At 46.4% G+C, this 12,925-nt stretch overlaps 1 protein-coding gene across 4 annotated transcripts in view; it reads right to left on the bottom strand.

The window, feature by feature from the left end:
- The window catches only part of dclk1b (doublecortin-like kinase 1b), a 48,800-nt gene extending 36,918 nt beyond the window's left edge, over positions 1–11,882 (bottom strand). For all 4 annotated transcript variants that reach the window (XM_048980167.1, XM_048980168.1, XM_048980169.1 and 1 more), the window contains exons 1-3: positions 11,680–11,882; positions 10,516–10,903; positions 7,245–7,591 (exon numbers count right to left, since the gene is read on the bottom strand). In XM_048980167.1, coding sequence (XP_048836124.1) covers positions 7,245–7,591; positions 10,516–10,876 — 708 coding nt within the window. In that variant the 5' untranslated portion in view covers positions 10,877–10,903; positions 11,680–11,882. The remainder of the gene's footprint in view (positions 1–7,244; positions 7,592–10,515; positions 10,904–11,679) is intronic.
- Between the last annotated feature and the right edge of the window lie 1,043 nt (positions 11,883–12,925).

Raw genomic sequence — 12,925 nt, 5'->3', positions numbered from 1 at the left:
ACCGTATATAAAACATCATAAAATAGTGTTATGTGCTGAAAATTCTCTACAGTGGAGACTGGCTGATGTCAGCAAGCTTTGTACCACCATTTCTGTATGCTTAGAGTCCAATTTAGGTTAGAATCTCCTCACAGTGACGTTAAGGCTTCTCTACAGGGTGCCGAACCACACAGGGCCGGATTGGAACAGCTTGAACCGAGGCTTTTAATGACACCCGGATGGAGGACAGTTCAGCTTGGGGTTTATGCGACGGGCAGAAAGCTGAGGTCAGAAAGGTGCTGGAAGGTGTGTCTGCATGGTGAGGAGAGAGGTGACATTAACAGGGCGATCCACGTCAGCAGCTCCTCAGGTGCTGTAAGCAGCCAGCTTCCTGTTTTTACAGCAGGCTGTAAGGCACATGCCTTGCAGTGATTCTGATCCGTTAACCCATTGTGTCGAGCATTGGACCTACTGGGTGAGCACATGATGGACAGACTGGACCAGCCAGCATCCACACCGAGGGAAAAGTGGCCCCTGTGTCCTCCGGCGCCCCCCCAGCCCTTCTGTACCTCCCCTTTGCCCTCTTGCGCCTTCCCATTGTGCTCCTGTACCTCCCTTCTGCCCTGCTACACCTCCCCTCTGCCCTCCTGCACTTCTCCTCTGCCCTCTTGTGCCTCCCCTTTGCTTTCCTTCACCTTCCCTCTGCCCTCGTGCACCTCCCCTCTGCCATCTTGCGCCTCCCCTTTGCTATCCTTCACCTCCCCTCTGCCATCTTGTGCCTCCATTTTGCCCTCCTGCACCTCCCCTCTGCCCTCCTGTGCCTCATCTTCGCTCTCTTGCACCCCCCCCTTTGCCCTCTTGCACCTCCCCTCTGCCCTCCTGCATCTCATCTCTGGCCTCTTGCACTTCCCAACTGCTCTCCTTATTCATTCCTCTATCCTCAAAGTCTCTCACTCCATTGTCATTTCCATCAAATCACCACCCCAGTCTTTCCTCGGCCTCCCTCACCCCCCTTCATCCTCCTCATTACTCTGCTTTCCTTGCTGTCTCCCCTCCCCCTGCCTCCCCTTCTTCCTGTCACTCCCTCTCCTCTCCTCTCCTCTCCCTCTCTCGCTTCCCCTCCACCCCAGCGCCCTCTGCAGGTGTCTCTCCCCAATCACTCCATGCTGCAGATGGAGCTGCTATCTTTGACTAGCAGAAGCCCACACAGAAGCCTACAGTACACACAGCCAGTCACTAGCAGCCTGGCTTGATAAGCACCCAGGGCACACATTTACTGTGGGGAGCAGAGGGAGCATGTGCGTGTACTCGGCTGAGGGTACTCCCTACATCAGTGTTTCTCAACCCAGTCCTCGTGGACCCCTAGATGTTCCACATTTTTGCTCCCTCCCTGCGCCCAGTAGCAAAAACATCCTACCACTGCCATAAATGACAGACCTTTCTCTTTCTTAGAAAATCAGTCCACTAACACAGTGACAATCCAGTTTTCCCAGCTGTGCCACGTGGGGGCCATCGAACAGCAAGGAGGAGGGGGGGCACCAATGACTTCGGCACATTCTGCCCTGTGAAAGGCTTGAAAGGCTCCACCCACCCACCAGTGAAGCACACTGTCTATAAAAAACACTGCTGCTTTAAACCAAAAAGGCACCCTTACGTAACACCGGCTGCGTGACGCACTGACTGGATAACCGGTGATTAACACTGCGAAGGCAGCGCTGGAGCTGCTTCTGTTCTCCATAAATCACGTCTGTCACATTAGAGACACATCGGGAGAATTGGAGGGGATGGATTCCTTCCTAAACTGTCTGTTAGAAGCTCAGCAAACACGCAGGCAGCTCGGGGTCCAGTGAGGAGAACCATTTGTTTTGTGGGATCTTGATGGGTCAACAGAGGTCATCAGTGTATAAAATACAATTAATAAAATACAATTAATAAAATTAATTAAGGGGTAAGATGGTGGCGCAGGAGGTAGTGCTATTGTTCGGCAACCGGCGGGTTGCAGGTTCGAGCCCTGGTTCCTCCTGACACCATGGAAGTGTCCTTGAGCAAGACACTGAACCCCAAATTGCCCCCGGTGAGCTGGTTGGCACCTTGCATGGCAGCCTCCGCCACCGGTGTGTGGATGTGTGCGTGGATGGGTGAATGTGAGGCATGAAATGTAAAGCGCTTTGAGTACGCGTAAGGGTAGAAAAGTGCTATATAAGTGCAGTCCATTTACCAATAAACCTGTTCAGGGCAGGAATCTCGATTTGGACCGGGCCAGCCAGTCTCCACAAAATGGGTCTAATCCGCTTGTAGGACAGAACCCCACTTTGGGAGCTTCGGGCTGGTGGTGGGTCAAAATCCTGGCAGCTGCCCCTTACAGGTACCCAGCAGGCCCAGTTTCGGTGAACCGTGTGAGGAGGTAAGTAGCCAGTAACGTACTTTGGCTGTATAACCTGATCCGGTGGCAGGGCGGAGCTCCCTGAAGGTCCCGCAACAGCAAAGAGCCACTCATCCGGAACGCATGCCTGCCAACGCCACCCTCCTGCTGATGTCGTGCTCCTCTCAGGGCCGAGTGACTCAGCAGCTTAGGAGAAAGTAGGCCACGTGCCTGCTGCCAGCTGCCCCCCCCTCCACCTGAGGCCTGTATCTATGGATACGCCTCCGCCTCCAGCTAATGCAAAGAGACTGACAGGCGGCTCCTGCCTACTGACAACCCGCTAATACATTACTGGCGGGTGAGAGGATGCATCTTCTGACTGAATTAAACAGGAAAATATAGGAGATGACATGTGGATTGTAGCAGGAATCCTGCCCAGGGTCCAGGATGTAGGGTCATCATCATTCATGCTTGGGACGGGTTCTAGCCCCCCCCAGAAACCCTGAGCAGGACTGGCGCCTGGAAGTCAGTCGCATGGATGTGAATTTTACATCTTCTACTCAAAGGAACAAACTTAAGATGACAGGGTAACCAAAAAGCTACAAATGCAGCCAACGAGTATGAAACTGAGGTACTGAGGAGTGGAAACAGAGAGTGAAGCCATGCAGGCATCTGACTAAGGGAACCAGGACGTTGTGACATTGTTGGAACACTGTGCTTGTTCCTTGGGGTCCCTGTTTCAGCTGGTTAGGGACCTCGCCCCTCCAGCCTCCCAGACTGAGACTAGCTGGAAGAGGGACGCGCAGCCTGACCCAGCTAGTGACCCGTGGATCCGCACTAAACGGAACCACATGCTAACCCCAGTATCTGTTAGGCCAACGGACACAGGCACTTGGCTTCCTCATGGGGGGTGTTAAACGGAGCACGGCCGGCAGTCGAGGGCATATGGGGTGGCGCTCTGCCCAAGGGAAAGCCCACCAATAGCCACGAAACAGGCTCAGACTGTCTAGAGGTAGAGCAGACTGAGCCCTCACAGGTTAGCCATTGGCCGACAGCCTCTCCGCTCGATTAATGGACAAACCAATGGTGGTGCTGAATGATGACTGACAGCTTTCAGGATGAGTAAATAAATAAAACTGACATCCTGTCCAGGGTGCTGCCTGCTCAGGGCCCTGCGCTTCCTGGGAGAGGCTAAAACAAACGGCAAATATAAATGAAGGAGAAAATCTTATAAGGGAAAGAAGTAATTGAGGTAGAAAACCACACATTATATTATAGAATTATTGGTTTGATTGCACACATATAAAAATACACTGTTTGGTGCACGCTGTTATGGATTGGTACCCCATCCAGGGTGTCACCTGCCTTGTGTCCTGTATTTCTTATAAAAGGCTCAGGACTCAGTACAAGCAGTTAAGGAAGATAGATGGATGGATGGATGGATGGATGGATGGATGGATAGATGGATGGATGGATGGATGGATGGATGGATGGAAGATACAGTAACTGATTCTGCTAATGTATGAACTTGATTAGGCTTGTATGGCTGAATCACGCCAGCACCGAGCTGAAATGCCTTAATTTGGAACTGGCTCTAGTGCTGCTCAGAAACCTCCTTCTCCTCAGCATAGGCCTTGGTGACATCACCACCGCAAAGCTCTGCTGCAGAGGCTGTTCCTAAGCAACCAGCTCCGGCAACCTCATCACCATAGAAACTAGGATGGAAGGAAAAAAAAGGGTGGGGGAAAAATCACTGGTTCTCAGAAAATACCACACGTACACGAGAGGGAAGACGGCCTATTAATAGTAGTTATGCTTAGGTTTAAAAATGACTAAAAATGTCAACAGTCGTAGGAGGACTGCATTTTGAATTTATGTTTTTCACTCTCTTGGGGAAGCAGTCATTGGCTCACATGGTTCCAGGCATCAGACGGCTCCATTTATCGATGACGTTTCTGCATGGCATTCCCTCCCGAGCTGCAGATGAGCAGCTCGTGCCCATAAATACATGCCGGTTATTTAACGTGAATAAACAGGGCTGGAGAGACATAGGTGGCTTAAAGAAACAATGACACAAGAAGCAGACCTCAGCGAATAGTATGATTAGAACTGTGAGTATTTCACACAGACTCACTGGCTCCTTTATGACGGCATCTGCGTGCTAATGCTAACATTAGCCTACAAACAGTGAATCATATGGCTGTACAGGCTAATGGGGTTCAGTCAAGCTGTGAAGGTAAGGTTCAGTGCAGCATAACCTAGTGAGTATAAACGTGCTGTGACTGCGGTGCCAGACAGTGGTTCCAGAAACAGAAACAGCCGCCCGCCTAGGAATCTCATGTAGTGTCCAGAATTTACAGAAAATGGTTGTGTGCTGTGGATGAAAGCACCTTATTTCTTAAAGCTAACAAGAAGGCCTTAAGTGCAAAAATAACAGTTCAGTACAACAGAGGAGTCCATGAAGGCTTCTCTGAACACAACTCATCAACTTCTGAAGTGGTTCTACAGACAAAAGGGGTTCTATATGTTACTATCTAAGTAAATGGAATAAAGTGGTGACTGAGTGTATTTTACATTCCATTGTTTTGTTTTTAAGACTAGGTGGCAGCCCAATTATCAGGCATACTCTGAGTAATGAATATTTATAATAATAAATAGCAATAAATATTCATATTCCATTCCCATAAGGTATTTATTAACATGAATTCCCATAGTAATTTCTGGAAACTGCTTTTATGTTATCAGAAGGCATGCTAACAGAATTTATAGAAACAAAAGCCAGATTCTGAAGAGTGTGTAATTAATCTGATTAACATGTATCACTTCTCTATCCTGAAAGTCAGTCGTTTTGACCCACCACCAGCCCGAAGCTCCAAAAATGTCTCTTGACTTGAGTCAAATTCTTATCTACTGTCATTTTTAGGTTAACAAAGTATTTCTGAGCTGAGCTCCAGAAACCGGAATCTTCCAAATGCAAGAGCTGATCTGCCAGCTGTTTAATGCTTAACCCCCTCCTAGCATACGGCTGTCACACAAAGCATCATGTCATTCATATCTCAGAGCAGACGTCCTGCAAGATAGCAGAAACACAGCTCAGACACTCAGGGATTATATAGCTGATTTGTTCTGCAAGTTGCAAGTGTCTAAACGGGAATCAACCAGGAAGTGCAGCTGCATGAAGTTCAGAAGCACCTGGGGAAAACAGCCGGCACTGGACGGGTCACCTCAAGGTCGTGAAACGGAGGTGAGTGATCGAGCGGCGCTCACATTGCCACCCCACCTGGCAGGGGCTGTTCAGGCTCCAGAACTGCAGTGCGGGTGCCGACACTCCACCTTGGAGTGGGTGTTTTTTCTGGGTCAGACTGAGCCAGGCTCGCCAGGGTGTCCCAGATCCAGGCAAGGAAAAAAAAACAAGCCTGGATGTATCTCATTAGCTGTGGTTACTCTGTCAGGTAGGAGGGCAAGTCGGGGGCGATGGCAGTGTGATCAAAAGCTCGCAAGCAATCCCTGCTTTTGGCGAGGAGGGGTTACAAGGGGGAGTCAGGAGTATCCAGGGAGAGGAGGTGCATGCAGAACAAAGAACGATCCTAATTAATGCTCAGGAGTGGTCAGTGTCTAGAACAGCAGTAGAACTCGGGGATCAGATTCTGAAGAACAGAAGCCAGATCGAGAACCGGCAACTCAAAGAGGAGGGCAAGCTTGATGTGTATAATTATTCATATCATCCATCTATTCATTGTTTTAATAATCATTTGCATGATTATTGTATTTATGTTGTGCACCAGCATCCCGAAGTATTTGCCCTGCCTTGTTCCTGGTGCTTTCTGGGATAGAATCCAGGATCACATTTACCCAGCACCACAGCTAGACGATAGATGGATGGACAGATCCATGGATATTTTTAGAGTCCTATGCTGACTTTAAAGGCAGTTCATATGGAAGCAAAACTATGGTATCGAATGTGAGAAAAAGCTCAGTAGTAACAGCCATAATCTCAGTGAGAGGAGTAAAAATGTCTGAGTCACTGCTCTTACAGTGCAGCTGAACAATGCAGTTATGCTCTGACACCACGTACTGTAACATGCCCACAGTCATACTCCGCAGACGATAACAACAGCTGGCTTTGGGTAGAACAGATGATCTTTTTTTGGCACAAGTGCAAATTCATCTTTTTTCAGAAAGAAAAAGGTGTCAGCTAGACGCTAAGAATGGTCCTCACCCATCCTCTCCATCAGGCAGAAACCTAAAGCCTGAAAGTAACCAGGCTAAGAAAATTCCTCGAAAATTAAATAACATCCAAAAAAACATTATACATCACATTTACTGCACGAGGATCCAAAATAATACATGACTTATTTTTATAATAGATTATATGTGTTATCTTCCCGGAACGCTTGTTTCCTTTTATTTGTCACTATCAGCATCAGCACTAATGATTCATGGTAAAAATACAAAAAAAACCATCGGAGTGTCCATTGATTAAATCAAACTATTGTAATGGAGGAACAAAATGTTAAGAACTTTATGATGCTCTGTCACAATAGACAAATAAAAAATCCTTAGCAGGAGCCTTGTTAAAGAAATACAACTGCTCAAATAAATAATAGATTTCATATCCTTTCTATTTCCTTCCTTACTGAAAAAGGAAGATTTCTTTAGACAACATCATCTAGTGAACAGTGAGATTAACTTAATGTCATTTTTGTAAGGAATTCCCTTTTAACATTACAGAAATTTAAATTTAGACAAACCAATAATATTCACATTGAATTTTAAACAAGCCAAGCGAAATTCCCGGCCAGTAAGTTATGAGAAGCTCTCTAAATGAGGATCCATGGCGTGAAATTAAAGAAAAAGCAATAATTAGAGGGAAAAACAAAAGGGAGACAGCTGAAGAAATTACCTGCTTGCCATCCACAGTGTAGAGTCTCTTGACGACTCCAGAGTCGAGCTTGATGGCATCGGTGATGTCACTGAGGACCTGCTCGAAGGAGTGGGCGGTCTTCTTATTGAGCAGAATGCGTACCGCCTTGCGTGGCTTGACCCCGCTACGGATGATGGTCACCAGCTTGGGCCGGATGAAGTCCTTGCTTTCCTGCATCTCTGTGGATCCAGCCTTGGCGCTGGCCAGGGAGGTGGGGGTGCGGACTGAGGCAGAAGTCTTCACGTTGACTGACCAGTTTGGGTTGACATTCTTGGTGTACTCCAACTTCTTGTAGGGCTCAATAGAGCCGCACACGTAACTCTCGCCTACAGGATGCAGAGATACAAGGAGACCCATGACTGCATCTGAAGAGGTTGTAGTGTTGTAAGACAATTACAGACATCAGGGTGTGGAAAATGTCAACTGACACAACAAGCTGACCTCAAGGACCCAATATCGGCTGATAGTGTCATACCTCCACCAAATCTCCACCTGTTTCCTGTTTATGACCCAACCTGGTTCTTGGGGACTTGTAGACGGTCCACGTTTTTGTTCCCTCCCAGCTCCTTGGGGGAAGCAAAAATGTGGACAGTCTGTGGGTCCCCGGGGACAGGATTGAGAAGCACTGTCCTAAGGGATCAGATCTGCAACCATCTGCAGACATTGCCTAAAAGGGTCTAAGCCAAAGCACCGCCCACCTTTGCGCTTGGTAATCTCATGATACAGCATCTCTGGAAATGCGTTACTGTCGTCCGGGAGGCAGCATAATTAGCTTTACCCAAACCATGAATCTTTTCAGTAAAAGTGAAGTGAAGCTCTTGTAATCTCTGACTGTGACTGTCAGAATGAGAAACAGACATACTGTGCATCACACGACAGATTCACTTTACAGTCCTCAAGCATTTCAAAGCAGCACAACAGCCGACCCCACAAGGCATATTTACAGGGTCAGTCCTGCTACACAGGGGGATCATATTTCACACAGTCATGCCTTGATGCTGACATCAGCGACTGGACGCTAACTCTCATTGATCCAAAAAGTCTGTTATCATCAAAGTTTCACACCAGTGACTGTGTGTACAGTCAGTGAGCATATTTATCAGATTCCCTGAGAGAGGGTAACTCCATCTCGAAACCTAAAAGGCCCTGTGCTGGTGATAGCTTACATGTGGGGATAGCTGACCGGGGATAGGTTTGTGCGGTAGCCCATATATGCAATGCAAACTGCTTGAACGTGGCAAGTCCATTGATTACCCTACCTTTATTAAATTCCTGTGACATTTTCAGGGACAATAATAACAATACTGGTTACTAGGCAGAGGTATTTTCAGAACAGACAAGATGATCATAGTTAAACAGATGGCAAATCTGTCATGGTACATGTATTTCTTCACTGATTATTCTATATTAAACCATACAATAAGTAAAGGTAATGAGATAAGAATGTAGTAGTCGCCAAAACTCAGAGAGACACTGCACAGGCTGCTATGTATAGTTTCATTTTGCCTTTATAACAATGAAATGGCCAATATTTAACTGACTTCTTCTGAAGCCATGGTTTGTGGATATATGCGTTCAGCACAGGGTGTCAGGTCACACTAGGGTGCAGAAAAGTGACATTTCACATTAGGTCAGGTTGACATGTATCAAATCAAGCAAACAACTCATCCATCCATCCATCCATCCATCCATCCATCCACCATGCTTATCCACTAGAGGGTCATGGTTAGCCTATCGCAGGAAACAAGAGGTACAAAAATATCTGGGCCAGGATTCACTCGCTCACACACACACACACACACACTCACACACACACACTAACACGCACACACACACACGCACACACACACACACACACACACACGCACACGCACACACACACACACACACGCACACACACACTCACACGCACACACACACACACTGTCCTTATAGGGCCGCTCATTCAATTCTATGGGAAAAATATGAGAAAATATGAGACTTTTGGCCTTTTTACTTTTTTGATTGCATTCACAGATTTTTGTGGCGCCCTGAAGAATGGTCCCCACAAAGTAATATATAAACCTAATCCACACACAAACACATGTGCCCCCCCACACACACACACACAGGCAGAGAGGGATTTGGATGCCCAACCTGGAGGTGTAATGTGACAGAGCCAAACCTCTGAGCCACCATGTTCCTCCAGTTCCCAAAATAGAGGAGTAAAATGTATCAATTATTTGACTGAATGCATATAATGAACATCTAAGCCCTTTAGGAGATGCGCTCTTCAGTGAGAGGGCTGCTGACTCAGGCTTGGGTCGCAGGCTGGCAGCGTCATTCTGACAGACGGGGTGGTGTCACACTCACTGTGCCTTTGCCAGGCTGAACAGCACAGGTGTGGAGGCATCGTTATAAATAAAAGCCCCCCCATCACCCTTCTGCAAGAGGGACATGGACCAATCTGAGGAGTGATGTGACAGTGAAAGGTCCTGGCATTTGGAGTATAAGAAATGTAGGTGGGAGGCAAGCAGACAGGATAATCCATCCATCCATCTTTCCACATATACTCAGTGCTGGGTTATGGTGAGCCTAGAGCCTAGAGCCCCCCCCCCCCCCCCCCCCCCCAAAAGGCTGCCAGGCAAGCAAAGGGCACACAGCCACACACAACGGGCAATTCAGCCATACCAAACCACCTGTGTGCAGAAACTGGTGGGTTGGAGCCAGATGCATATTGGGTAAATATTCCAGGAAAACTACCTGATCTAGCAGAAACCGTTTTCAGGGAGCCTAGGGCACAAGGCTGGGGTGCACCCTGAGCAGGAAGCTAGTGCATTACAGGGTGCATACACTCGCACATTCATATGCTAGGGACAATAAAGAGACACTAATTAACCTAACTGTATGTCTTTGAACCCAGGCAAGACAATGACAGAGGATGAAAACTCAGAAACAGGACAAAAGCAGGATTCAAAACCCAAACCCGGGGGTGTGTGAGACAATACTGTTATCCGCTGATACACCATGCATCCCCAGTTAAGATTCATAATCTTAGTTATTTTAGGCTTTGAATATTGGTATACTTAGAGAATTTGTAATAGTGACAGCGTATAGCTACACGGACGTATATTTTCAGTTCAGAGGGAAGGAGAGGCAAAAAATTCTATGATTGATAATCGCAGCTCGTAATTTTTCACGATTTCTTGTCGTAAACCTTGCAAATTGCGTCTGATGTTTCAGGTATTTTACGATTATTTTCACAGCTTACCTTCCACCAGCTGGTCCATGCTGGACATCTTTCTGCTCCCATCGATGCTGTAGATAGTGCGGACCCCCTGCGGCAAGTTGACATTGTCGGACAGGGACCGGGTGAGGTCAGCCAGCAGAGCCTCGAAGGAGCGGAACCGATCCGGCGAGATGGCGTACACGATCCCCTTGAAGTAGCGATCTCCGTTGCGGTAGAAGCGCACTTTCTTCGCCTTCTTCTCGGAGCTGAGCGCCTGCAGCGTGCGGGTCCGGTACAGGCTGCAGTGGGCGCTGTGAGTGGGGCTTGGTAGCCCGTTGGCCCGGGAGCCTCTACGGTTGTATCTCTGCGCTTTCTCCCGCTCATCAAAATGCTCCAACTCCATCTTTCACCCACACGCCGGTATGAGAAACTAAAGACAAGCAAAAGCAAACCATTTGCTCACTTTTCGCATCATTATAAGACCATCTGTGAATCTAATTCTCCACACTATTCAATATCCGGAGACAATCTGCATTCATCTGCCATGGGCAAGAAGAAGTGAAGCTATGCAGGCAAACTTACTTTATCTCTCGATATGATCCAGGGAAAAAAAATCAAAGCTATGCTGTCATTCTAAAAAGCAATTGCATGAATATACTATATATTGCATATAGAAATTATTTAAATTCATAGCGCACAATGTCAAGCTTTTGTATCCTGAAAGCAAGCCATGTGTTCGGAACATGTGCTGTGACATTTAAAGCATGAACAATACTTATGATTATTAGTCTATAATATACATACATGGATGTGTGTTCGATTAAAATTATGGAACGATGTGTTATTAATGCCGTAAGTGCAACTGAACGATATCTGCTATTAGATTTATATATATATATATATATATATATATATATATATATATATATATATATATATATATATATATATATATATATATAATACTAATAATACAAATAATAAAAATAGTAAAATAATTCTGGAATCTCGATAACTTATATTGACAGGTAGAATGTTGGGATAGCGAGGGGTGTAGCCTTCATCCACTATTGATACAATCCTATCATCAAGCATTTCAGCCGACTAAGAGACGGAAACAAATAAATGAAAAATATATTCTCCAGAAAGAAAAAACACGTAAGTATACACTTCATTCCACAAAAATTAAGGGTTATGAGCGTTTACCTTAATGCGAAGAGCAAATACCGATCGATCCAGCTCGGGTGATGAATTATTCTAGGACAGCAGCCTTAATCGGTTATTTAAAACCTGCTTTAGTGGGAATGTCGTGCGATGGAGCTACTACGTAGACGGCCGCCTCTCTTTGTCGCCCTGTGCCTGGCTCTCCGTCTGCGGGAGGGACGGGGGACGTCTGGGGCTGGGCTCTAGTCGCTTTCTTCCTCTGTTATGCCATTGCAGTCATTTGCATTGGCCCTTCCCTCATTTAAATGCAGCTATTCTCCCACGCCCCTCGACTTGCCCGACAGGCACCCAATATCACGTAAGGGTAACAGGATGGACGGAGAAAGACAGCTGTCAAATACACATAGACAGACAAAAGAAGGCGCACATCGTGGAGATTAAAAGCTGCTTGTTATACAGTGCATGCATACAAAAATAAACTTGAGGTCGCATTGTGTAATAAAACCAGGTTGACGGGAAGCGTACAGGTTCATCTAGAACACCATGCGGTCCGGCCGTCCTCGTTATAGTGCCCCGCACGGTAGCTTATGGCCCCAGCAGAATATTTAAAAAACAGCAATAAAATATTAAACTGTATTTTTCTTATTTCCCCATTGTAACCAAAAATTCCACGCACTAATTGCACTGAGCGGTTATATCTGAACTGCAGCATCCAGTAAAAGGCATGCCAGCCTACTTTCTCACCCTTTCGGAGTAGCGGTTTGTCTATGCGGCAATACTGCGGTGTAAACCTGGGAACTCCGAGGACAAACATGGTAACACTGACTATATGTTGGTACACGTGGCTTAACGGTTTGTGACTCAAGTATGAATTATTATTTCTAAAGATCGCTATTATGCAGAGCGGACAAGTAGTTGGCTTGACTACAAAGCATGTATTAGCACCACCATGTGTTTGGCTGATGTTTCACATTCGATTAGAAGGAAAAACAGCTACCCGATCGCAGGGATTTACCTTATTTTAAGAATCGAGTATCCTGCATCTTACATTATATCAAAATGAACCTTACGGCAATTACCGCAATTTGAACGGGCCTAAAACCTTTCCAATGTCCTTGTTTTTTATGCTTAACAAGAAAAAAAAAGCGTACATTTGATCCAGGTGCATTTCATCCATGCGTCTCCTGCGTCTGAGCGCTACCTTCTCTGCTGCAATGAGAGTTTCATGTCACTAATAAAGTGCGATAAATATCTAAGCAAATAACATTTGGCGGTTTGAGTTCTAATA

Source organism: Brienomyrus brachyistius, chromosome 17, assembly GCF_023856365.1.
Source record: "Brienomyrus brachyistius isolate T26 chromosome 17, BBRACH_0.4, whole genome shotgun sequence".
Lineage (NCBI taxonomy): Eukaryota > Metazoa > Chordata > Actinopteri > Osteoglossiformes > Mormyridae > Brienomyrus > Brienomyrus brachyistius.
The sequence above is the reverse complement of the archived record's forward strand: the minus strand, read 5'-3'. Positions and strand labels throughout refer to the sequence as shown.